Source organism: Dasypus novemcinctus, chromosome 12, assembly GCF_030445035.2.
Source record: "Dasypus novemcinctus isolate mDasNov1 chromosome 12, mDasNov1.1.hap2, whole genome shotgun sequence".
In the NCBI taxonomy this organism is placed as follows: Eukaryota; Metazoa; Chordata; class Mammalia; order Cingulata; family Dasypodidae; genus Dasypus; species Dasypus novemcinctus.
The window spans coordinates 107,993,267-108,020,732 of record NC_080684.1 but is presented as its reverse complement, the minus strand read 5'-3'; the positions used below and the strand labels follow the sequence as shown (position 1 = coordinate 108,020,732).

Genomic DNA, 27,466 nt, shown 5'->3' with positions numbered 1-27,466 from the left:
AGGGCTGACCAACCAGAGAGGGATGGGAAGAAAAGAGGTGGAACTGAGAAACAGGGTGGAGTCTAAAGTTGGGAGCCACCCTCGAAACCCCAGTGTCCACACGTCCCGCCTGCCGGCGTGTCGTCTCGGGTGCTGCGCTGAAGGCTGCCGGCAGTCTGTACATAACCGCGCCTCTATTCTCAACTCTGTGATGGTGGCCGGCTTCCCACACGCATCGAGGACAGCAGTCACTCTAGGGCCTGGTGTCACCTGCTGGCTCCTCGTCAGGGGGGCACAGCCCCCACGACTCTGTAGTTCCACACTCCAGGGGTCATGTTAGCAGCTGGGTGAAAGCCACAGGAAGTGCCACGCAACGGTGCGCAGGGCCAGCGTCGCCCACAGCAGACAGGGGTCTTCCCCAGCACTAGCCTGCATCTCGATGAACACGCTAAAAGCACCGCCACCTGCCTAAGGACAGTGTTTAATGAAAACACAGGATGAGCGGAAACACTGTAACGACAAAGGCCCACGGGATAGTACTACTTATCAAGGGTCTGCTAACATGCTTGATTTTCTTGTCTTGGTTAGAAAGTCGGAGTCCGTTAAAAGTACATCATACTTTAAACTCTTTCCAAAGACTCTCTTCTGCAAATCAACGTGTACTCAACAATAGTAACAATAGTCACTCCTGCCTGCTGTCACCAGGGATGTTCCCAGTATGTTTTCCTGACAGTTCCCAGCATGCTTGCCTAACTTCAGAAATTTAAGGCCGCGATCTGCACACTAACTCAAAAATCTCAGTGGTGTTTTCCACAGAAGCCCCCTGGTGGGCTCCAGGCGTCCTCTCCTGGGAGGCGCTTTCTGCCTTCAGGCTGCAAACCGTACCCTACACCTTCCACACGCCTCTGCCGTGGAGAGCAGAGCACTTCAGCGCACGAGAGGGGGTGAGAAGTTCTACATGCTAAAAAGTGAAATATATGGAAATTGAAAGTGTAGCTGTGCTCAGGATTACTTAATAAAAAAAGATCTAATTTCAGGAGCCTGAAAACATCATAATTCTAGCGTATGTGTCAGCAACATGACTTCCCAGCATAAAAAGCAGTGTGGATGTAATTTCTGTGATAGGAGCACCAAGATATACAGTTGTGCTGAGAAGATCTGTGAGATTTATGTCCCTCAAAATCCAAGAGCAATGTGGGCTTCAGAAAGAAGAAATGATTTACGGAGCAAGTCCCTGCAGCATGATTCAAAGCGCATCTCCCCTGTGAGAATTATAATACCTGATGAATAAAGCCAAAATGAAAGTCTATAACAAATCTAGAATGGGAATTAAAAAGCAACCATAGATCATATAAAATATACTCCCACTGGAGAGAAACACTGCGGGTACCAAGACAACTACTGATTGTATGCTTACAGCTTAATTAATAATGGAGAACTTGGTTAAAGCAAGCAATAACTTCCTGTTTGGCGAGTGACTTGAGCAACATTCACTTCATTCAAAGCTGTTAATTTACATCCCACATTCTGTGCTCAAGTCAAGATGCCTTGGTAAAGAAATGCAGCAGGGACCCAGACAGCTGATGCGGGCACCCCTGGACATCAGGGGTGCCACCTTGCCAAAAGCGGAAGTCTGGCTTCTCTTACACAGGGAAAACTCCTTCAGTCATTCATTGACTTTTCAGTTATGTTTTGGTATAGAACTTAGCGCTGCTTCTTTTTAGCACTTCTATTTTATTTTTATTGTGATAACATATCTATGACAAAAAATTTCCCATTTTAACCACTTCCATACAATTCAGTGGCAGTAATTACCTTCACAATGCTATACTACCATCACCACCATCCATTACCAAAACTTTTCGTCACCCCAAGCAAACAAACTCTGTCCCCATTAAGCGCGAGCTCCCCATTCTCCACCATGACTCCTGATAGCCTGGAATATGCTTTCTGATCTCCATGAATTTGCATATCCCAGTTATGTCATCTAAGAGGAATCAAAGTATTTATGGTTTCCTGTTTGGCTTATTTCACTCAATCTGATGTCTTCAAGGTTCCCCCAGGTTGTAGCATGTATCAGAAGTTAACTCCTTTTTACACCTGAATAACATTGCATTGTATGGCTAGACCACACTTTGTTTATTCATCATCTGTGACCTGTGGATGGGCACTTCTGCCTTTTTGCAATTCTGAGTAATGCTGCTATGAACTCTGATGTTCAAATATATCGGTTTTGAGTCCCTGCTTTCAATTCTCTTGGGTACAAACCAAGGGTGGGATTGCCTGGTCATCCCAGCAGCTCCACTGTGAGTGTCAGGAGCCCTCTAGGCTTTGATGCCCCACCAAGGCACTCTGGCTTGAGCACCTGATGTGAGATATAAGTTAATATATTTGAATGAGGTGAATACTGCATAATTCATACACCAAACATGAAGTTATTGATTGCTTTAATAATGTTCTACATTATGTTGTAAACATACAAAAGCAAATATAAATGAAAATATTTAGCATAAGCACATTAAAAATAAAGATCAAATTAGGCAAAAATATACACACACGTCTATAAACACATGATAAAACTCTACAGAAAAACAAGGGAATAATTAAGGAAAACTCAAGATGATGGTTACCTGTTGGAGAAATGTTTTGAGGAGGGGCCAAGAAGGGATTTCAGACACACCACTATTGCTCCATTTCTAAGCTTGATGGTGGGATTTTGATGTTTATTTTTTTTATTTTTGTCTTTAAATGACACATATATATAATAGAAGCCCTTCTGCTCTGATTTATATCACCATTTAAAAAAAAAGAAAGAAGAAAAGACCTATGGCTCAGTTCTCTAGAATATATACCTGGAAGAGAGGTATTTCTTGGGCTCCCATAAATGCCTCTCTGACCCCACCAAGAAGGAAAAAAGAACCACGAGAGCAAAGGAACAAATGAAGCGACAAGAAGCTCAAGCAAAGACACACTCGAATGCACAAGTCCTCAGCTGGCAGGGCCCTTGCTGTACCCTCTCACCTCAGGGACCTCTGGAACGGCCACCAGGAGGCGGAGCTGCGGTACTGTGCCATCCTTCACCCGCCAGCTCGCAGGAAGCACTTCCGATGCTGCGCATCAGGCGCTGCTCCAGACTCCAAGGAGACACAGGTGGAAAAAACGGCCCCAGGTGCTGCCCTCGGAGAGCCACAGGCTAGCGGGGAGGCCAGCGCCCGCGGCAGAGGGCAGCCGAGAGTGAGGCTCGCCATCGAGCCCGCTCAGTGTGCTTGGCTGGAACCCACCCCAAAGGCTCCTGCCCCCAGAACCCACTGCCCAGCGGGGAGACGAGCTGCCCTCCACAGCAATGCGCAGGGCCCGGGAGAGCCACCCGGCCAGCCTCGGCAGGCGCAGGCAGTGTTGGCAAGGTCGGGAGGGGTTAGCCAGGCCGGGACGCCTGCTCCACTGCCTGTGGTCCTCGCTCACCAGACCCACCCCTGCTCCTGCGGCAGGGGCCTTCCCAGCCCCAGCACGGGATACCTGTGGACCCCAGTATCAGGGCAACGGAGGCGTCTCCCTACAAAGCCGACGGTCAGGAGCTAGTTTATAAACCATTCTCAGTCGGGAGAGAGAGTCAAGTATAAATGTATTTGCACTCCACCGAGACCGCCTCCTACAAGTGTCCAATCTTTCCAGGCCATGGAAAACTCCTTGTGCCAATTCTGGAACGGTGGATAAATAATTTGGCTTTAAAAGACCTGCATGCTTCATGACATTCTGCACCTGTTTAAATGTAATAGACGTCACTTCTCGAGAGCCCCTTATTTCCCTAATGTGTGTAACTGCTAGAAGCAGCAGGTAACCAGGGGTCGGATGAAGTAAAGACGACAGCGGAGTCTCAGCAGGTCAGCTTTCCAGCTGAGGAGGCCCACTGCCACACACGTCAACGGCTCCTCCTAGGACCCACTGCGTCAGCCCTCGGAACAGGAAGCCAGCAGGCTGGAGTTAGCATTTTTTAATGTCATGGATCTGATTTGTTCGACACTGGGCAGGGGATAAAAAGAGAAAGTGGCAAAAAAGAGTTGCGGGTTTTACTTTCAAGTGACAGTCTTGGGTGAAAGAGTCATCCCTGACCCCAGCAGCACCTCTGGAGGCCCAGGAGCCCAGCAGTGCTCGGGCACCAAGGACGCAGGCGAGGCGGGGGCCGTGGGCCCTGCTGGCGCGAGACCACCAGGAACAAGATGAGTGACTAGCGCCGTGAGGCGAGATCCCAAGTGGGGCCAGGGCGAGCCTCAGATAGGGCCGTGGGGGCGGCACTTCCAGCAGAGTTGCGTTTCAGCTGAGACTGGTGGGAAGGGGACCGGACCAGAGGCCCGAGGAGGTGGGGAGGCCAGCACTCACTCCCGCACATGCACTGCCCAGCGGCTGCCCCACGCCAGAGCAGGAGGCTAACCAGAGACAAGGCCGGCTCCCGAGGCACGCATGGCGAGGCTGTGCCTCCAGCGGGAAGGGCAGGGCAGAGGCCCCGACTGTCACACCGTCCTGCCTGCCCTGGGCACCGGTCATCAGCCCTCCCTCTCACTCAACACTGGGTCCTCCCCATCAGCAGCTAAGCTCGCTTCGGGCCTGCAGCTCCTGCATCTAGCTGACCTCTTTGAAAATATGTCATTCCAAGCCGCACCCAGACACCCTGGCTCAGAAGGCCACGGAGAGGGGGACTGGGAGTCAATGAATGACAGCTCCCCTGGCGCTGACCACTGCCCAGTCCCGGGCTCTGATTTTCTCTATATTCTCACCCCCACCAAGGGGTAACCTAGTATATTCCCTTGGGACTAAATGCCAAATAAGGCTACTAACTCTCAAATTTATGTCTTCACATCAGCCCTCTCTTCCAAATCCCCCATTCGTACTTCTAAAACCTACAGACATGTATAAGTCTCTAAAAAACAGAGCCCTTAATTCCCTCCAAAATCTGCCCTGTCTGTATGGACATCCAACATACACAGAAGGCACACATGACAGAAGTCTATCATGCTGGCCCCCAGCACGAGAAATGGGTCCCCAAAAGACCTGCCCGCACATGACAGTGCAGGACCAGGGTCTGCTCAACACTGAGCCGGAAGCGAGAAAAAGAAAAGCGAGGCATGAGGTGGGAGAGGGGAAAGTGAAATTATCATTATTTGCGAAACACATGATCATCTAGGAATTTATTACTGAAAGTTACCAAAACTACTAAGTATAGCACAATCCACATTCTTCTCAGGTACACATGAAACATTCTCCAGGACAGACCATATGCTGAGCCATAAAACAAGCATCAATACATTTTAAAAGATTGAAATCACATAAAATATGTCCTTACACCAAAATGGAATGAAATTATAAGTAACAAAGAAAATTTGAGAAACTCATAAATATTTGGAAATTAAACAACTTGTAATAACCTATGGATCTAAGAAGAAATCAAAATGAAAATTAGAAAATACTTTGAGATGAATGAAAGTAAAACATACCATACCATCCCAAACTGCTTACAAGAGATAGCAAAAGCAGTGCTTAGAGGAGATTTATAATTGTAAATGACTACATTAAAAAAGAAGATCTCATACCATCACCAAGCATGCCCCTTAAGAAGCTAGAGAAAGAAGGAAGCACAAAGAACTGGACTGGCGGCAGACTTGGCCCGGTGGTTAGGGCGTCCGTCTACCACATGGGAGGTCCATGGTTCAAACCCCGGGCCTCCTTGACCCGTGTGCAGCTGGCCCATGCTCAGTGTTGACGCGTGCAAGGAGTGCCTGCCACGCAGGGGTGTCCCCCGCGTAGGGGAGCCCCATGCGCAAGGAATGCGCCCCATAAGAAGAGCCGCCCACTGTGAAAGAAAGTGCAGCCTGCCCAGGAATGGTGCCGCACACACGGAGAGCTGACACAACAAGATGACGCAACAAAAAGAAACACAGATTCCCGTGCTGCTGACAACAACAGAAGCGGACAAAGAAGATGCAGCAAATAGACACAGAGAACAGACAACCGTGGTTGGGGGGGGGGAGTCGGAGAGAACTAGATAAATAAATAAATCTTTAAAAAAAAAAAAAGACCTGGAGTGGAAAGCAAGCACGGCAGCACTGGGCACCACAGGCAGGAGAAGGAAAGGACCGCGTGGATGAACGGAGACAAGTGCTCACAGCAGATCCTCCTGAGTGATCAGAGCCCCAAACTTCAGGGGTTCACATGACCAACAAAGATCTCAGTTCCACCCTCCTAGCTCCTGTACAGCTAAGTACAACCACATAGAAGGGTTCTATCCAGTAAGATAGAGGAAGTGCTGAGCAACTTCCAGGAAACATGTGGAAAGGGAGGCGAGGCCCTTCTCCTCCATCTTTCCTGTTCCTGCAGGTGGGAATGCTAGTGTGAACAGAGCACAGGGCAAGAGCAGCCACCTGCTCCGTGAGGTTACAGCCGAGCACAGAAGAGCCATGCACTTGAAGGAGCCTGGTCCCCGACACTGAATTCCAGTGAGGCGGTAATCAACGTCAACCTTGGGAAGTCACTGTTGCTGTGGCTTAGCTAAACAATCCTAACTTGGTCTTGCCCGTTGGCCTGCATAAGACAGTGCCTTCCTACAGCTCGTTGCTTAACATCCCCCACGCGAGGCGGTGATGAAATGAGCCCCTCAGAGCACTCTGCCAGCAGGCGGGAGCCCCAGCCCTGCCTAAAAGTCTGTCACCAAGGCTTTTGTCACCCTGACAGCCTGAGATCTCAGCAGGCGGAGTGAAAAAGAGCTGCCTGGGAGATCATTTAAGAGAGACCCATGGCCAGAGCAGAGCGTTCCCAACCAATAGGCCCCAAGTCCAAGGAGCTCCCCACGAGCAGGCCACTGGTGGTGAGGGGTCCACCCTCCAAGCCCAGAACCCCGAGAGCTCAGCTCTGCAGGCAACAGGCCAAGAGGCATGGACAAAACATACACCAAAGGTCTTGCAGCACCTCTATTTTCCGTTAAAAAATACATTTTAAAATAGGTTACATTTTCTCTTATTTTCCAGATATAATAAGCATAATTATTGAAAAGAATAATCAAAGAGAAGTATCCCAAAATGATTATTTCTGTTGAAAACTAATTTTTCCCTTTTGTGTTCTGCAATCTAGAAGTACTTTTGCTTTAACAATGATGTATTGCTTTTTTTTTAACAAACTTATTGCACTAATAAGATGTCAAAGTTTAAAAGTACATTTACTGGAGCAATCAAGATGCAAAACAAAATATTTCAGACAATAAGGAAAAGCAATTTTAAATAATTACCATTTACAATAGCAAAAAAAGATATGGTAACTAAGAATAAATGTAATAAAACTATATATAAGACCCTTTACAGGGAAAATTTTAAAACTTCACTGAAAGGCATTAAAAATGGCCTAAAAAATGGGGAGAGAACGTGTTCGTGAAAATGAAGCCTGAATTCATAAAGAGGCCGCTCCTCCAAGCTCAGCGAGCAGCCCGCGGTGCTACAGGAAGAAGCCCACGCCGCAGGCACAGGCAGCGCCGTCCACGCGCACGTGAGTGGCAGGGCACAGGAGCGGCGCTGCTGCGGGCGGCCACAGGGCAGGGCCAGCGGGGCCAGGAAGGGCCGGTCCTCCTGTGAGAAAAACCAAACTGGCCTCCAGCCGCAAGCCCGAAACCAGTGCCGGTCCCAGATGCACTGAACATGCATGGAAGGCAAGACTCCAGCGCTTCTGGGTGGAAGCAGGGGAGCCTGCCTTCGTGCTGACTGCGCAGGAGAGCCATGGGGTTGGCCTTAAGAGAAAGAGAGAGTCCAGCCAAAGCCAAGAACTCCTGATCATTAGAAGAAAAAAGAAGGACGTGAGACACCAGCCAGGAATGGGGTGTCTGCAGCATAAAAACCCCCAGAGAACTGGACTCCATAAGCAACAGAGAAAAGATCAACAACCGATAAGAAAAGCTCGACAACCCAAGAGAGGGGTAGAAGAGACACAGGCACGCCGCAGGAGAGCCCACCCCCAGGAGGGCGGCCCCCTTCACTCCCAGCCAGAGCACTGAGGCGGGGGCCCTGCGAGACCACCCCAGAGCCAGGCCCCGGCCAGGACACCACGCCTTCAGATACTGCCAATCCTCCTGCACGCCCTGGGCCGCACCACCAACACAGCCCACGCGCACCGGGGCCAGGGCAACGGGTGCCCCACGTCCCAGATCTCCACCAACAGGGGAGAGGAGGAAGAAAGCATGGCATTAATAGAGTGGACTATTTCATAACTGAACACGGCAGATTGCTTGAATCTTAGGAAGAAGCACGCTGCAGAGACCAGACTGCACAAGAAAGGTCACGCTCCACAGCATGCCTTCTTAGCACTGCCTGACTCAGTACAGCACAAGGAAAGGCACGGAAACCAGAGGCACCAAACGCAAGAACAGGCATCTCCCGGGGGAGGGAGCACAAGCAGAGGGAAGAGCAGAGAGGGGGAGAGCACAGAGAGGGGCAAGAGCACAGAGAGGAGAGCACAGAGGGGGAAGAGCACGGCAGGGGAGAGCACAGACGGGGGAAGAGCACAGAGAGGGGGAAGAGCACGGGGGGAGGACAGGAGGAAGAGCGGGGGGGGGGGAAACAGGGGGAGAAGCACAGAGAGAGGGGAAGAGCATGGGGCGGGGGGGAAGCACAGAGAGGGGAAGAGCCAGAGAGGGAGGGAAAAGCAGAGAGAGAGGGGAAGAGCACAGAGGGGGGAGAGCACATGGGGAGGAGCACAAAGAGGAGAGCATGGGAGGGGGGGAAGCACAGAGGGGGTAGAGCAGGGGGGAAGAGCAAAGAGAAGGGGGAGAGCACAGAGGGGGGTAAGAGCACAGGGGAGAGTACAGAGGGGGGAGAGCACAGAGGGGGAGAGCTCAGAGGGGGAGAGCATAAAGGGAAGAGAGCACAGAGGGGAGCACGGGGGAAAGCACGGGGGGAAGTGCACAGAGGGGGGAGCACAGAGAGGCAAGGAGCTCAGGGTGGGGGAGAGCACAGAAGGGGGAAGAGGCCTGGGGAGAAGATGGGGGGAAGAGCACAGAAAGAGGGAGCACTGAGAGGCAGCCTCAGCAGCACTGTCAGGCTCTGGGTTGCAGTTTGTGCAAGAAGCATGGTGGGATTCTAGTCCATTCTACCTGCGTGCACACAGCCACTCGCGCACACACACATACACGCCCACTCACACCTGTGCGCACACATCTGCTTTACGCCCACTCACACACGTGCAAACCAACTCTCACACCTGTGTACACACATCTGCTTCACATCCACACACACATGCACGCCCACTCGCACACCTGTGTGCACACATCTGCTTCACGCCCACTCACACACATGCACACCCACTCACACACGTGTACACCCACTCGCACACATGCACGCACGCACACGCACATATTCACATCTCCTGCATGCATCGACGTCACGAGGGGAAAGCGGGGAAGGCTAGCTGGTGCCCCGTGGTGAATCACAGCCCAAGGGCCCGATGCCCCACAGACTGGCCAGCGCACAGCCTGCTTCTGAGCAGAGCCCCCGGCCACAGCCAACAGGCTCGCCGGTACCGTCAGCGCCCATCACCACCCAGAAGGCGAACCGTCGCAGCAGCCAGCTCCAGGCCGCGGCCTTACCTCTGTCACCTTGGGCTGGAGGACCAACGCTTCTGGGCTCATCCGAGGGATGTCTATGTGGATCTAGAGGGCAAGAGACAGAGCAGTCTGTGTTGAAAGCCGCAGGGATCACTACACGCACTACAGTTAAGATGGCGCTGTTTAACAGTGGAAACAAAGGACCTTGCAGTCTAACCTGGTGTCTCTCTGAAGATACCAGTTCTCTATTTTATCAAATCATCCTGCCGAAGTACCTAAAAGCATGCTCTGTCCAGTTCTAGAAGGACAGGCTGGCTCGACACTTCCCCAGCAGACGGCGGCTGCTGCATGGCCAGGAGCAGAGCTGGCCCTCAGCTCTTTAGTAACATAATCTATAGCAATTAGTAAACATTGATTTTCAGCCTCTGACACGGGGAGCACTTCAAGTGCATCGACAGTGTACAAGGTTTCAGCTGTGACAGCTTCTCCTTGGAACACAGGCCACGTTTTTCTCCACTTCACAAAGTCCTCGGGGAATCCAGGACAATTTTCAAAGGGATCACCGGAAAATCTCCGCTATTGTCCAGCTGACTCCTGCTTGACCACAATTGATACTTGAGTCATAATAAAGTTCCCGACACTGCAGAGAAATGCACTTGTGTTCAGGAAGCAACCAAACTAGAACGTTCATCCCAGGCGGGCTCGCAGCACCCCACACGAACATCCGCGCTGGCTGGCGCTGACCAGGGAATGGCCCCAACGGGCTGGGGGGATGTGCACGTGTTCATGCTGAGGCAGACTCTGTGATTTGGTAAGCGTCCCAGCCCCTGCGGCTGGCCACGGAGGATCCTGCTACACAGGGCACGTGGACCCATTCTCGCTCGGCACATACGGGCACAGTGGCCACTGGCACACCACTTGGGCCCTGGGACGCGGCCTCCTCTTCCATAAAATGTCTCCCTGCATCCTTGGAAAGGCTGGAGCGGGCAGGCACGATTGTGGGTCGAGAGCCTAGAGAACCCTCTGCTGACGCGAAGTTCTGAGGTGTGTGGACTCCTTTCACCAGAAGAGGCTCCTGCTATACTGTCCACTCAGGTGACAGGTGGCACTTGAAGCTGACAGAGGAGCTGAGGTTGCTCAGGGAGAGAAACCAAACGGGGTCAGAAGCCAGCAGACCAGCACATTCAGGACACATGGAACGAAAGGAAAGGAAAGACGGTAGGAAAGAAAGTCAGAGCTCAGAGAGGGCAGCAGCAGGAGCACCAGAAAAGAATATCCTCGAATCCTTCGAGGAGCACAGTAAGAAGCCAAATAACTGAGGACATGCAGGCAGCCATGACGTGTCCTCACAGAGACTTGCCGGCAGAGGTGCCACGAAATGGAAGCGGTGAGGACCGTGCACAGCGGGCAGGCAGTGGGCTCCAGCCAGGGGCAGGCACCCAGGCATGGCGACGAGGGCAAAGGTGCCGGGAGACCCCTGTGCAGGCACATGGCACTCTCCGGTAGCACGCCCGTAAGCTTCTCCAGGGTTCTTCTGCCTGCCCGTCGCTCGGACTCACCACCCAGCCTGAGCTTATGAAGCCACCAGGGCAGAGCACCCAGCACAGCCACACCTACCGCCCCCACCATTGTAAGGTGAGGAGAGCGGACCCAGCAAAGCTGGACAGACAGAGCTGAGCACAGGGACGAGGAGGAAGAGGGCCGCTGCAATGGGGAGTTCACATGTCACCTTGGCCGGGCGATGCTATCCAGTTGTTGGTCAAGCAAGCACCAGCCTGACGGTTACTGTGAGGATACTTCGTGGATTTAAATCAATAGTGCGTGGACGGCACTGACAGCTGACTTCATCTACAATTAACTAAGGAGACGGTCTTCAGCCATGAGAGAAGCGCCACCCACCAGCTGAGGTCCTCAAGGGAGAGCCGACAGTTTCAGCAGTCAGAGGGAGAATTTTCACCTCCACTCAAGCAGCCAGCTTCCCCTAGGGAATTCACCATCACCTATGTGGAGTTCCCAACGTGCAGCTTCTCCAGGGGAATTCAGCGTCCCCTCACTAAGTATCCGATGTGCAGCCTGCCCTCAGGAACGTGGACTCACCCATCTCCATGGGCACAGGAACCAGCTCCTCTAACAACTCTGCTGACATCTACGCATCCGCAGCCAGGCAGTCGAGGTTCTCTGGAGAACCTGGACTAACAGGTAGAGGGACCTAGAGCAGGAAATCCACGCCAGATGCGCCTTTGGCTACAGCCAGTGCTGCACTTCTGAATAACACCTTCAACAAAAGCCTGGACTAAAGCACATGAGGAAGCACAGGCTGAAAGGGCACACATGGCCACACACGTGCGTGCACCACCGCTCCCCACCGGCTGCCGTGGGAAAGTGCCTGCTGCCCTCCTGGGGTCAGGAGGCCGGTCAAGTCCAAGAACCAGGACAAACACCTGGGTGTGGGCAGCAGAGATAGACCAGGGTCCCACGGCCACAGCCTGGCCCGACTCTGCCGCAAGCTGTGTGCTAAACGGCAAGGGCAAGAAAGCACCAAGGGCGTTTCCAAGAAGCACATCTGCTTGGCATCGGAGCAACCAGATGGAGAGGAGAGACTACTGTGCTTCAAATTTTTCACATTTATATTAATATAGAAATAGTTGGGGATTTCACAATAACGTGGAAGCTTTTTATTACCTATCATAATAACTTAATAAAGATGTATGCAACCTGTTCCAACTACTTTCCCATAAGAAATTCATCACAGCGCACAGCTTGGGAAGTCTCGCAGGTGGATGCTAGTGTCCCCTTTAGAAGTCTTTTTCTTGAGTGAAAACACATCAAGAACATGTTGCAAACAAGACCAAGTATATCATTTCCTCAAATCCATGGTGTGGGGGAAATAAACAGGTTATCTAGCATTTTCCTAGCCAAATCCAAGCGCAGTCTGCATCTCCAATCAGTGTCCCAGCGGTCACAGTCAGTCCAGGTGGCCAGGGGTCACCAGGTGGGGAGCAGGGTCAGGAGGACACATCCAGGGCAGCAGGTCCCAGAGCAGAGCCCCCGGCCAGCTCTGCCAGAGGAACCCAGGCCGTTTCCTCCCTGACCTCAGCTGTCCCCCGCTGATCACGGGTCGGAGGGCAGGCCTGTCTCTGGACTCTTTTAACAGACCTACACCAAACTGAGGAAGAGATGTGGATACCCCAAATCTGGGGGAGGGAAACCTGTAAAGCTCCTAGAGGTAGAATTTCCAAAGGGAAATAGTCACTGGTGACATGTCTCAGCAAAATCATTAAGTTTATTTCAAAACTACAAGGCAGTGCTACCAATTAAGAGCTACCTTTTGTTTAACTGCAGTGCAAATCATTTTGAATTTTCACATATTACAAAGAGAGTGGAAATTATAAAGTCCTTAAGGAGCTATTCCAATAGCGAAATCTGGATGCACTGTGAATTGTAAATTTTAAGTATTTTTCCCATTATGCATACTGTCTGTTAACTCTTCAAGAAATCATAATTATACCCACTTCATAGAAAACACTGACCCAAAGAGTACAGTGTCCATCGATGCCCAGGATGGAGGCAAACACTGCTCCTGGACCTGCTCCTGCCTTCTGCTTGCCGTGCAAGAGACGCACCTTCCCGAGGCAGGCCACAGGGTGCTGTGAACGGGGGCTCAGGAGCCTGCACTGTAACTCTAATGAAGAACACCCTCTCTGCTTTTCTACAAGGAACTGGAGTGAGCAAGGACTGCTACAGGAAATTCACCATTATTGGTTCCCAAATCAATTTACTAATGTCCTGATCAGGAAAGTGCTCGATGAACTGCTGCCCTCCAGGAATTTCAGGTTAACATAGGAAAAAGAAAAAGGACTCCCACCTGTCTATACGTATCCTGATGCACTTCGTCATTCCTGGAATCATAATAGTGCTCAATAAAAGCAAAATATTCCTTCTGTTTTCTCTGGAGAGTGGCCGGTCTTCGGTCCACGTTGGCCGGGAGGTAGCCCTGGGTGAGAGAAAGCACAGGAGGTCCATCAGTGCCAACACCCACATCGCCAGGAAGAGCACACAAGGGGGCGATCTGGGTGCTGGGTGCTCCGAGATGTGACGGGAGCAGAGAGGAGCAGGGAAAGGGCAGACGCGGAGAGCGCCGCTGCCCTGGGCAGCGCCCACCCCCACCACTAGGGTGCTGGTCTTGGCCATCCACGGCCTTCCCCAAACCCATCGACTTTATCCAAGGCCAGACAAGCAGCAGCAGGAATCTCCATATCGGGGTCTACTTAACACTCTCCTGGAGCAGGATTTAGGAATGAGCAAACCCCTCTTCTAAGAGCCTAAAATACCGCGAAGAACCCAAAAGCCGGTACGGTCTGAGACCCAAAAAAAGGACACACACACTTGAACGTGAAGCCCACTTGGGCAAACGTATGTCTCTCTCCACAGACCCCGGGGTTCTGGGGCAGCCGCAGGCTCCAGACAGAAGATGGAGGCAGACTCAGGAGGGCCAGGCGGCGCGGTTTAGGGGTGAGGAATCCCAGCTTGAGGGACAGACCACTTGGTTTTCTGTTTCTGTTTTTACTTTTTAAATCAATATTTACATAGAGTTTGCAAAACAAAAGGTGTTGATTTAAGAAAGCAGTTCCGTGAGTCTTGACAAACGTGTACAGCTCCATAACCACCAGCCCCAAGAAGGGGCAGGACCCTCTGCGGACAGCCCCCAGCCCTCCCTGCGCCGCCCCTCCTCGTTAGGGGTTGAGTTCTCATCCGGCACGCACGCCGTGGTGCACACGGCTGCCTGCGTTCCGCGTGATGCTTCTGACAGCCACGCAAGCTGCTGCCTTTCTCAGCAGAGCGCTCCTGTCACTGCTGGGCAGTAGCCCCCACGTGAAACACCAGTTAGCTCCGCCTTCCACTTCTTGATGCACATTTGGGGGTTTCCAGCTTGGAACTACTTTGAATAAAACTTGTTATAAATATTCAAGTACAGGGCTTTTAGTGTGCAGAACTTTGACTGCTCGTGGCTAAACACCTACAAGAAGAATTGCTGGGTCACCGTGTAGGTGTAGGCTTAGTTTTCTAAAGAACTACCAGGTGTCTCTCCTACTATTTTATACCATTTTACATTCCAACCACCAAGTATGAAAACTCCAGTTGTTCCATGCCTTCTCCAGCACTTAGTATTGCCAATAGCTTAAATGCTAGCCATTCTATTGGGTGTGATTTTAAGCTGCATTCTCTGATAATTAATGATGTTGAGCATCTTTCCATGTGCTCATTTGCCATTGCACCTCTTTTTAGTGACGTGTATTTTGCCCATTTGGGGAGGGGGGCCTCTTCTGACTACTGAATTCTACAAGATCTTTATACAATCTAGAGACAAGTCTTTTTCTCAAAGATATGTTTTCAGAATATATTCTCCTAGTCTGTGGCTTGCCTTCTGAGTTTCTGAAAGGTGTTGCAAACAGCAGAAGTTCCACGTTTTCACGGAGTCCAAGTTATAAATGTTTTCTCTTATTAGCACTTTTGGTGTCCTGGAAGATTATTTAGTTTTTTTCCTAGAAGTTGTTCCGCTTTGCCTGGCTAAGCCCTTCTCAGGCTTAAAGCATGTCAAGTGGCGGCTTCCTGAGTGGCGGGTGAACTGACGTCCCAAGGTGTGGCGCCTCACGGAGCTCCAGCACCACCCGGCTGCGCCGAGCCGCTCCAGGCATGCACAGACTCATACCGGATGAGCGCACGAGTGGGTGAGTGAGCAACCAACCAGTCCCTTGTGGTCTGTTGTGACTTTTAAGGAGCTTCCGCATCCGAACTGGCATTACTGTGCTTGCCACTAAATGGTGAGTCGTCCTCCACTCAAGGCAGGTCCTGTGGAAGCCGCCTCCCCAGCCTCGGCCCCGGTGGCCTGGGTGGGTACTCTGCTCCTGGAGCTTCAGGGTGCTCTTGACCGGGCTAGCAGGCCAGCTCCACCCTCACTGGCCACAGGGACTGACAGTGCAGGAGTGGAAGGGTGACCCGGCACAGGCACAAGGCCAGGCCTCAGGCTTTTCTTTGCTGTGGCTGTAAGTCAGAGAATGCGCAGTCCAGAGCTGGACGGCCACCCACGGATGAGGAGTGAGTTTCCGGTCGGCTGTGAAGAGCTGGCTTGGAGGAGAACCGGGCTCAGAACTGCCAAGCCATGATGCTGAAAGTAGAGCCAGAATTCAGCAGTGTGAGCAATAAAACCCACACCTTTTTATTTTTTTACTTAAGGTCTTTCTATTAGAATTGATTCTGTACTATAAATCACACAGTCACACATGCTTGTTTAAGCACATTTGGATCACATCACTAAAATTTCCTTTTCATAACCATGGATTAAAGTGTAACATATGTAGATAGAAATGTACAAAAAAGAGCGTGTGAATTATCACAAATTGAACACATCCACAGAACCACGACCCAGGTGAAAACGAGACCACTACAGCTCAGAAGCCCCGGTGAGCCCTTCCAATCACTGTCCCTTCCAAAACCCTTCCTCAGAGGCAGCCCCCCGCCCGCCTGCTGACACAGGGATCCACGCTGCCTAGTCATGCACGTGCAATCTTCTTAAGGTTATGTTTCAAAGATCCATGCCTGTTATAACATGTAACAGTAGTCCATTTTCACTGCTGCATGGTATTTCCATGCATAAAATTTCCATTGTTCACGTATCCATTCCACTGTTGACAGCCATTCGGGCTGTTTGCAGATTCTGCTACAGACATTCCTATACCTCCTTTTACAGCACACGCTGGGGAATTCTGTTGGATATATTCTCGGAGTGGAACTACTAGGTATGCATACTTTTGCAGAGCTTGGTAACTAGTTTCCAAGTGATTATACTAATTAACACCCCCATTAAAAGTATGTAAGAGTTCCCACGGTTTGTCAACATTTAGCGCTGTCAATTTTTTTCAATTTTGCCTTTCTGATCAGTTTATGGTTGTTTCTATCAGAACACAGTTTTAGTTTATATTTCCCAAAAGACTCATGAGGTTGAGCAGCCTCTGGATGTTCTCTTCTGTGAAAACATTTTTCTCCCCATCACCTATCTTTTGCGGATTTTATAGGTGTTCATTATACGTTCTGCACGTGAGCCCTGTTGTAAATATTGTCCCCTCCTGGTCTTTTCACCCTTTCAGTGATGCCTTTTGGTGAGGAGAAGGCCCTAATTTTAATGCAACCCAATTTATTCATCTTTTCTTTCTTAGCTGATCCTTTTCGTGTCCTTTTTAGGAAAGTCTTGCCCAACAGTCATTCCATGTTTGCGTATTTCATTCTAAAATCATGACCATATTGCTGATGCCACTAATAGTATTATTCTAGAACAGGGCCAGCAAACGGCAGCCGGCCACCTGTCCTTACATGACTTTCCTAACCCAGGCTCGCTCTTCTGCCTACAGCCCGTCCATGCTGCTTTCCCCCGCAGTGGTGGGGTTAAGTAATTCCACCGGAAACCAGAGCACCCTCAAGGCTAAAATCTTCATCCTCTAGACCTTTACTGGAAAAGTGTGTCAACCTCCACTCTAAATAGTAATCTCATCGCCTACCCAGCCCTCTATCGTAAGTACCATTTATTTAGCCTTTTCCCTATTTCTGGACATTTCGATTTTTTTATTATTTCCCATAGTACAGTATTCCAAAATATGTGGTAGTGAAGGATAACAGTTACTTCCTTAGCTAAAATTCCTACAGCTGCACCGTTAGCTCAAAGGCATGCTGGATATTTTCAAGGTTCTTGACACATTTCCGAGTGATCCCACCAGAAGATGCAGCATTCACATCCCGCCAGCCCCGGAAGGGTGCTAAACGCCCCTGACCTTCACTCAGAGAGAAGGGACCCTGGTGAAGAGGGTTCACGCTACAACAACGTGCGGGAAAGGGGCGCACTCAAGTCTGCACAGAACTGGCCGTCGCCACAGGGCGGTGGAGCCTGACGGTCCGAGCTCCCAACACTGACGGACAGTGTGGCGACTGTTCCACGTGCTTCTATTTTCTGATAAAATGAGAGAACACAAATATAGCAAAGCACATATTCTTCCATATGATAATCCTAACGGCAACATAAATAATGCCCAGCTACCGAGTGTGCACGACGCACCTCCCACGTATTATTTACTAAGTCGCCCACGTGGCCATCCCTGTGATTTGTCCTCAGCTGCAACAACACGGAAGGTGCTCCAATGGGTCTTTCTGCTAGGTACCCAACTGCTGTGGATGGAATCACGCTTCCCACGAAAGGCATGTCCAGGTGCCAACGCCGGCGCCGTGTGTGAACCCACTTGACAGAGTCACCAGTCAAGGTGCCCAAACTGCATGAGGGTGGGCCCTGGTCCAGTACGACTGAAGTCCTTACAGGCCAAGGAAATCAGACAGAGAGGAAAAAACGAGGGCAGCAGCCCGAAGCTGGAAGGCAACAGAACCCGAGAGGAAGACGCCACCGTCACGTGCACTGCCCGGTGCCGGGGAAGCCTGGGAACCCCAAAGACTGTTGGCCAGACAGAAGCATCCAGCTTGGGAGGAAGCCAGCCTCACGCCTGAGGCGAGAGCTAGCAAGTCCCCACGGAGCAGCCCACCCATCACGCGGTACTTTTTAGCAGCCAGGCAGCTGCTGGGAAGGCACAGAATTCCAGGGACAACTTGGAAGCTCAGTTAACACGCCCAAAGTCACCAGGCACGACGGGAAACCAGGGCAGCACGCCCATCACCCCCAAAGCAGGGCCGCAGCCCTGGGGCTCAGTGAACGCCTGGAGAGGAAGGTGCCGGAGCCAACCTGTGAACACGAAGTAGGAGTGAGAGCACGTGGCTGGGGTTTGCTCTGTTTTGCTTTTATGGTGGAAAAGATGGATGCTGAGAAGGAGTGGCAGAGCAAAGGCCCTCGAGAGAGCTACATGGAGCACGAAGGGAATGCGTGTCCAGGGCGGCACCAGGAGAGGTCCAACACCGAGCCTGGCAGGGAGGATGGAGGTGCGCAGCGCAGCCCTGGAGGACCAGGGCCTGGCGTGCCCGGTGGGGGCCACACAGACACAAGCGGGGTGCTGCGGACAGACGGGCACCAAGTGCACACAGTGCACCAAGAGTTCTGAGCAAACACGAGCAAAGGACTTTTAGAAATCCTTCTTACTCCCCAAACTTTAACACACTGAAACACAAATTCTATAGGACGAGAGTGTCCTCATCAGAACTCAGGCCATTAAAACCCCCACACACTCCTGTCATTCCTCTCTAAAGGAAAACACATATGCAAGTTGAGGCTTTAGACAATTAATCAAGACTAGAAATTATGCAAAGGAGATATATTCGAGTATGCAATGAATTTTAAATGACAGAACTACAGAAAACTTAATTGCTATATTAGCATGCTATAAAAACACTAATCATAAATGCAAAACAATGCATGCTTATACTTACATCTAAATTGTCCTGGTAACACAAAAAGCAAATTGTCCTCTCCCACTGTGTTCATATGCAAACCTATCTCAACATATTGAAAGGACAGAGGATGGTGGAGTTTTGCTTATCATTTTTAATCATTATGCTCACTAGCATAAATGTTAAATGTTTAATTAGTTTTGCTCAGTGTTTCTGAACTAATTAAAAAAAGAGCCAAAAATACGATTTCTGCAGCTCTAATTTTTTAAAAGTTATTAAACCCCTTGCATGGAATGTAAATGTTAAAGAGCATTAGCATGGCTTAATGACATGTTCTAGGCCAGAGGATGTGTTAGCTTTTCACAAATGACCAGGGCCGTGCCTCCTGTCTTTCTTCATTCAAGGGGCACTTCCTGCTCGTCAGTAAGAACCGCGCTCTCCAAAGACCGTCAGGACAATGCTAGTGACAACCATGACCTCTGACGAAGAGCCAGGCATCGCCCAGGCCTCGAAACAGATTCAGCTCCCAGCACGGCTTCGCGGATCTGTCTGTTTCAACTGGACAGATGCTAGTTCCTCTCCGATTCAGCAGTTCACCTCCTAACTCCTCATCCCGGTCTGTAACACCCCCTCCTGCGCCCTGGCTCCTGGTCCCATGTGGCTCCCTCCTGCCAGCGCGGCCGCCCAGGCCTGCGCGGGCTTCCGTGGCGGGCACAGACTGCTTCCCAGCTGGCTCGGAGGGCCTGTCCCCGCCCTTGTGAACGGGGGCTTCTTGGAGCAGGCGTGAGCCCCAGCCCTGGTGCACACTGACACCCTGCCCCCCGCCCCACAGCTGCCAGGCTTTCCCAAGCAACCCAGAGGGCATGGCGAGCAGCCTGGGCTGGAAACCAGTGTGAAGAGCACTCCTCCCGCCACGTGCTCTCTGCCCTCCCCCACCCCTGCCCCAGGGGAGACACCCAGGGGGCCCCAAGCTCGCAGCCCTGGGCCTTGGGCACACCCTGGAATGGGCCCAGGCCCCAGGATCTGTAAGCACCTGCAGCAGTTCTAAAGGGAAGCTGGGGAGAAAACCCTCTGGCTGAGAGCTCAGCTGAGGGGCAGCAGAGGCTGGGGGGTGCCGTCTCTGCCCTCCCCAGCCCTGAAGCCAGAGGCTCGGGGCTTCCTGGGGACCAGGGCCCGCTCCCCGCAGGAGGCGAGCAGGGTGCTGGGCAGGCAGGGCTGCGGTAGTGACGCCACGCTGGCCCAGCTCTGCTCCCAGGACGAGCGCCCCTCTGCTCCACAGCCCACGGGGGCCAGCCCTGGTCTTCCCCCTGCTATTTCCAGCACCGAGCACAGTACCAGAACCACGGCGCTCCAGGGGCATTACCAGGGGACACTGCAAGGCCCCTCCAAGGCCCCCCCAAGGCCCGCACCACCTCCAGGGACCAGCCTGGCCCTGAGCTTGGCCTGCTCCCCACCTGCCCCCCGCCTGGCTCCCCACCCACCCCCCACCTGGCCTCCCACCCCCTATGCCTGGCTCCCCCCCACCCCTGCCTGGCTCCCCACCCCATCGGTTTCTGAAGGGCCCACCCACCTCAGCCTGGCTCGTGCTCATTCTACCCCCACCATGTCCCTGGGTTTACGGCCTCCTGCCCCTACCCCACCCCCAGAGAACACAGCACAGCTTCCAATACCCCTCGGCGGGCCGGGCCTGCCATCCTCACTGAGCCGCCTCCCTCCGTTCAGAAGGACAGAAGGACAGGCTTGGCTCATGGGCCCTGACCCTTCCTTCTCACTCTGCCAAGTCCAAGAGGGCCCAGGCGTGGTCACACTTCCATCCCCCAGGCCTGCCAGTCCCCTCCCTCCCGCCCCACGTCCCCAGGGCCTCAACATTCTACCCATCCCCCAGCAGCTGGGCTCCACACACCTCTGCCACTCCCCCTGCCCCCCTGCAGAGAACTCAGACCCCTGTGGGCTCCCTCCTGTGTCTGTGATTCTACAACGGGGGCTGGCCAAACTGCACCCCATCTGCCCTCTGCAGGTCTGCCTCCCTGGCCCCGCGGCCCTCCTGACGGCAAGGCTGGGTCCCAGGCGAGGGGTCTCGCCATCAGTGCTGGCTGAACAAGCACATGTGCCTGAGGACCCCCGACCCTCCTTCCCTTGCCTTCCCAGCATCCCTGTCGCAGCCCCCACGCCCCCAGTCCCACTTCCCCTCTGCCAGCAACTGCTCTGCTTTCCACCAAACCCCAGATTTTCCAAGTCAGTCCTTGTGCAGCACATATCAGGGTGACCAACCCATGAACTGAAGGGGCAGATAAAAAGAGGAGTACAAAATAATTAGCTTAAAAACTTCCACCCAGAAGCAGCACGTCCTTAGTATAAATATGAAGCCTACAGCCTATCTTAGAAGACATCGAAAAAACTGGGGGAAAGAACATTTAGAACACAAAACAAAAAATTAAGCAGTTGTAGCAGGTCTAATTCTAATTGCAGGAGAATATTTAATCAATAAATATTCACTGTTCAGAGCTGCATCTGCATTTAGGATTACGAGGTACTAAGCTGCAAATTTATTAAGACTCATTAGCAAGAAAGAGCCGTTTAAACACTGACAGTCAGACCCGACTTAGAGTGAGCACACGATTCCCTGCCGACCTCATTCCAAAACTAACAAGAAAGGAAAAGAGCCGAAAGCTGCCCACAAGCCGCTCTGAGCGCTGCGGCAGGACCACGCCGCCGCGGCGCCTTCCAGTAGGACGGCGGGATAGAAGGAGGCTGCGGGACCCCCGGCCCCCTGCTCCCAGGCTTCAGGGCGGGCGCTGTCGTGCAGGCCTGAACAGCCAGAGCTCACCATCCACCACAAAGCACGCAGCGCGCCCAGCCTCAGCTTTTTCCTCCTTTGCGTCATTACTTCTAACATTAAAAAGAAAATGATAAAAAACAAGAAACCCACAGACCTTCCTCAAACATACTTCCGTGACCTGATTCCTCAGGGTTGAACTCATCCTCTTGACTGAAAGCCTTCAATTTCACAGGTTTGAAAATAATACAGAGATATTTTAATAAAATCAGAGACAAAGAGTACAGCTGGCATACATTACTACTTATCCTCATTTTCAGCCAGCCTTGTCAAACCAAGCTTGAAATTAAATCAAGAATGGAAAATGGGGAAGCAGCTGTGGCTCAGTCAGGTGGGCTCCCATCTACCATATGGGAGCCCTGGGTTCGTGTCCCAGGGCCTCCTTGTGAAGGCAGGCTCGCCCCACGCTGCAGAGAGCCACTGGCCCGGGCGCTGCAGAGTGCCGCCCAGCACGCAAGTGCACAGAGAGCCAACTCAGCAAGGTGATGCAACAGAAAAAAAAGGAGACAAGCAAAAACACAGAAAAGCACAACAAATGGGCACAGAGAACAGACAACAAGCAAGCCGCAAGAGGGGGAGGGAAAATAAAAATAAATACAGACACAGAAGAACACACAGCAAATGGACACAGAGAGCAGACAGCAAGAAAAAAAAAAAAAAAAGCCACGGGGAGAACATCAAAAAAAAAAAAAAAAAGGGAAGTGGCCTCCCCACCAAGGCGAAGGCCCCTACCTCTGTGCAGTGCCCAGGGTGTCACCATTTGCGCCATAGTCCACGGGCTGTGCCTCTGCAGCCACGTGGATCATGCCACCTGTCCTGAGCCAAGAAGGACCGCAGGGGCGAGGAGGCCTGAGCACGACTTACCGAGAGAAGCTTCCACGTCATTGGACGGACTGGCTTCGGGATTCCGGACCAGCTCAACTTCCGTAACTCCTCTGTTGACGTAAAAAGGGACAAGGAAAGAAGGTGTTACGACAGGTTAGCAAGCTTCCCCGTCCAGTGTGCTAAACGCACCCCGCGGGTCCCTAGAGCCAGCCCGGGCCAGGGAAGGCACCCTCGCCGCACACCCCCAAGCAGTGATCGTCCTCCCTCCCTCCCTCCAGCCACTTTCTCTCCCTCCCTCCCCAGCCCCTCTCTCTAGCTCGCTCTTGCTCTCTCACTCACTCACACACGAGGACATCACTGCTACAAGTTTTCCTTTCTTTCATTCTGTCTCTCTCCCACCATTTACTGTTTAAGAATTTTCTTAGTGTTTGGTTTTGAACAAAATTACTGTATGGCGCTAAGCCTGTCTTCATGAGACTTCATTAACTACGAGGCCACGTTATACAGTTCTAGGGCAGCACCCGCTGCTTTTCCAAAGACCCACAGGCCAGAGCAGGAAGGCCGAGCCGAGGGCCGGTGAGGCAGGGGGGCCGGCAACGACGCCGAACCTCCTCCTGGCAAGAGAGCAGGGTGAGAGCCAGCACCCCAAATTCCCTCCCACCCTGTGGTCTTACACCCCCGACTGGCCAGAAAACGCACTTCCATTGGCAGGTGTATCGACACTCACCCAGCCCCACTGAAACGGAAGCAATTATTCCTTCCTTTAACGTAGGAATCCTCCACTAGGTTCTTCTCCTAACAGCCAGAAGCCGATGATTAATACCAGGAATAAAAGAATGATTAAAGAGAAGACTTTGGTAATATAATCAACAAAATACAAAATCCTGACATCTAATCTTTTTCCAATTACTAAAGTCTAAGTAAAATAAGTACAGAATAATTGGGCAATAGTACCAGCAATGACTTGCATTTTACAGCAATTTCAGAACATATCAAATCTTCCCCAGTTCCCTAAGGATACTGTGGAAAGCAGGAACCCGGTATCTGAATGTCAATAATGGAAGTTTACCAGTAACGCACCCAGCGCCCCTCCCACCGCATGCCTCTGGTTTTGCAGTTTATGAAGAAACCAAGAAAAAATCTCAATTGTTAATGTGCTCTGAACCTGCTGTCTCATTGGAAGAAACTCAGAAAATAGTATCCTGAATCTACAGTGTAAGACAAAGGCCTAACTTTGTTTAAGCTTCAGTGTTTACAAAGAGCTTTCATATATATTACGTGATCCTAAAAATAGCTTGAGTTAATTAGAGTTATGAGCCCTGTTGTGTAAAGGAGAGAGTCTCAGAGGGGTTAAGCAATTTGATCAAGGTCGCCCAGGAACTAAGTGACCAATCAGTGACCTTCAAATATATTAACCTCTGTTATTAAAAAGGCTTTCTGTAGCACAGACAAATCTCATTTAGGAATACAGATAAAAATATCCAAAATAAAATCGGAACAGACCAAAACACAACAGGATATTCAAAGGCTATCACACGCCCAGGTAGGCTTCCTCCGAGCATGGAGGCACTGCTGGAATCAGGAGATCGGTTAACCCTGCTAAGGTTGAAGGAGAATGGTGGAAGCTCCCGCTGCCCGCTCCAAAGCCCAGCTGGCTGGCTGGAGTGGTGCGAGGCCATGCCCTCGCCTCTGCTGCCAGCACTGAGGACAGCCAGCCAGCCAAGGCGCGGAGGACGCCCCCCGGAGCTCTAGGCAGTCTTTCCGAGGCGACCCTCTTTCTGCCACTGAAGACAGCTTGGGGGAACGAGAGGGGCTCCAGCCATCCAGGGTCCAGTCTAAGCACGAGGCCAGCAAAGGAGGCAGAACATAGAGCAGGGCAGGAAAGAGTTCAAGAACAACGTTCAAAACGCAATAGCTTTCCTCTACTGGCAAAAAAAAAAAAAAAAAAACATACACAGAAGCCTAACAAGAAATGTACAAAATCATATGAAGAAAACGACATGGCTTTACTTAAAGATGAAAATAAACAAAGGCTAATCCCAAGCTCGCTGACTTGCCATCTAAATCTTTAAGGAGCACCTGCTCTGGGCCAAGCTAGAGGCAGAGGTCACAGGAAGAGGTGGAGCAGACAGGCCCTGTGCCCCGGGGGAAACACTGCAGACCTGGGGAGTGGAGACAGGAGGCAGAGGGACACTCAGAAAGAAGACTGAGGGTAAAAGCGAGGAGACTCGAGCAATATATACGTGGGTCCAGGATTCAAAATTATAATACTGTCAAGTGTCACTTTCTATATAAATCCTTAAGGTGAGTGCAAAGTCAGTCACAACTCCAATGGGATATACTGTATAGGCTCTGAAACCTGGTGCATTGATCGATCCTCAGTTCACCTTAAAGAACTAATGTATAGGAACGTCAATAAAAATTATGGGAAGAATAATGAGAAGAGACTTGCATTAATTGGTAAGAAAATATATAATGGAACTGCAGCAACTCAGAGAGCAAGAGCAAGACACAGAAACCAAGGAAAAACGAAGGATTGAAAACCCAACTTCTGTACATAGGAGCATTTACTCTCGAAATCAGGAAGTGAAAGCCCTCCAACTCTGCACTGCTTCAAAAATGTTTTAGCTATTCTAAATCCTTGGCATCGCCATATAAATTTTAGAATCATCTTGCAAATTATATCAAGAGTCTTCTGGAAATTTTGTTGAGATTAAAATATATCCATAAATCAATTAGGGAAAGTAAGGACATCTTTATAATATTTAGTCTAACAATTCAAGAACACTGTACATCTTTCCATCTTTCTATTTATTTATTATTACTTCATTTCTCTCAGCAACACTTGGTCTTTTTTTTTTTCTTAAAGATTGATTGATTGATTTTCGCCCCTTGCAGCTTGTTCCATTCTTTGTTGTCTCTTCTCTGTGTCCATGCGCTGCACGTTTTTTCTGTATCTGCTTGTCTCCCTTTGTTGCATCATTTGCTGCACTTTTTTTTCTTTTTTTTTTCCAATTACCTGATGTTTATTTTTTTATTGTCTTTATTCATTTTTTTTAATATTACATTAAAAAATATGAGGTCCCCATATACCCCCCACCCCCTCACCCCACTCCTCCCCCCATAGCAACATTCTCCTCCATCATCATGAGACATTCATTGCATTTGGTGAATACATCTCTGAGCATCGCTGCATCTCATGGTCAATGGTCCACATCATAGCCCACACTCTCCCATGTTCCATTCAGTGTCCCATTTGGTCATTTTTATTCTGTGCATCTTGCACATCTTTTCTTAGATTGATTCCTGGAAATCGGAGGTCCCTTGATGCTATTGTAAAAGAACTTTTTTAAAAAGTTTTATTTTCCATGTTTCATTATTAGTATCTAGAAATAAATTTTATATATTGACCTTGTATCCTGAAAAAGCTTGCTAAATTCACATATTAGTGTTAATAGTTATATTGTAGATAAATACGGTTTTCTAAAAACATGTCATTTGTGAATAACAACTTTAGTTGTTACTTTTCTTAAAAATATATTTGTCATGCCTTCCAATAAAAAGTTAAATGAACATAAAAGTAGTAAAGGCACTCACCCTTGCCTTGTTCCCATCTTAGGAGGAAAATGCACAAGGTTTCAGTATCATGTAGGATGGTAGGTGCAGTTTCTTCACACATGCCCTCAAGATGAAGATGGCTCTGTAAGATTTTTCATAAACATCTTCAACTGTCAAATACATCATACCACATCATGGAGAGTGCAGGAACCTGTCAAAGTGTGATTCCATTTCCTAGCCACTCCTACTATCGCCATCATGTGCTTAACTTATACAAACCCTCAAAAAAATCATTATTAGTCACTCACTTTACTTCTACATGTTAGAATCCCCAAAATAAATAATTTTGTCAAGGTCAATTATTTTCTGAAGAGATTTTAAAATGCCACAAAAGTCTTTTATGTTTACCCACATATGTATCATGGACATCATTCTTTCTTCCTGTGCATAGATCCAAACTGCCATCGGGTATCACGTTCCTTAGCATTTCTTGTACTAAAGGTCTGCAGACAGTGAGTTCGTTCAGCTTTTGTCTGAAAAAAAGATACTCTGCCTTGATTTTTGGCAGAGTATTTTCGATGAGTATTGAATTCTACGTTGAGAGATTATTTTTTCAGTACTTGAAAGATGTCGCTCCATTGTCCACGGACTTGTATAGCTTCCAGTGTGAAATCTGCTGTCATTTCAACCTTTGATCTTTTGTGCTGAATGTTTTCTTTCTCCAGGTGCTTTTTTTTCCCCTGTACTTGTGGCTTCCAGCTTGTAATTGCAATTTTTTTTTAATTTATTAGAGAAGTTGTGGGTTTACAGAAAATTCATAATATACAGGGTTTCCATATACCACCCCACCACCAACACCTCACATTGGTGTGAAATGTTGTTAAAATTGATGACAGCACATTTTTATAATTATACTATTTTTTTTTTAAAAGATTTATTTTTATTTATTTAATTCCCCTCCCCTACCCCGGTTGTCTGTTTTCTGTGTCTTTTTGCTGAGTCTTGTTTCTTTGTCCGCTTCTGTTGTCGTCAGCGGCACGGGAAGTATGGGCGGCGCCATTCCTAGGCAGGCTGCTCCCTCCTTCGCGCTGGGCGGCTCTCCTTATGGGTGCACTCCTTGCGCGTGGGGCTCCCCTACGCGGGGGACACCCCTGTGTAGCACGGCACTCCTTGCGCGCATCAGCACTGCGCATGGCCAGCTCCACACGGGTCAAGGAGGCCCGGGGTTTGAACCGCGGACCTCCCATGTGGTAGACGGACGCCCTAACCACTGGGCCAAAGTCCGTTTCCCTAATTATACTATTAATTAAAGTCAATGG

The 27,466-nt window shown here is 50.3% G+C and overlaps 1 protein-coding gene across 2 annotated transcripts in view; it reads right to left on the bottom strand.

The window, feature by feature from the left end:
• The window catches only part of TBC1D22A (TBC1 domain family member 22A), a 361,556-nt gene that overhangs the window by 247,268 nt on the left and 86,822 nt on the right, over positions 1-27,466 (bottom strand). For both annotated transcript variants that reach the window (XM_058308954.2, XM_058308955.2), the window contains exons 5-7: positions 22,629-22,699; positions 13,419-13,547; positions 9,596-9,658 (exon numbers count right to left, since the gene is read on the bottom strand). In XM_058308954.2, the coding sequence (XP_058164937.1) occupies positions 9,596-9,658; positions 13,419-13,547; positions 22,629-22,699 (263 nt within the window). The remainder of the gene's footprint in view (positions 1-9,595; positions 9,659-13,418; positions 13,548-22,628; positions 22,700-27,466) is intronic.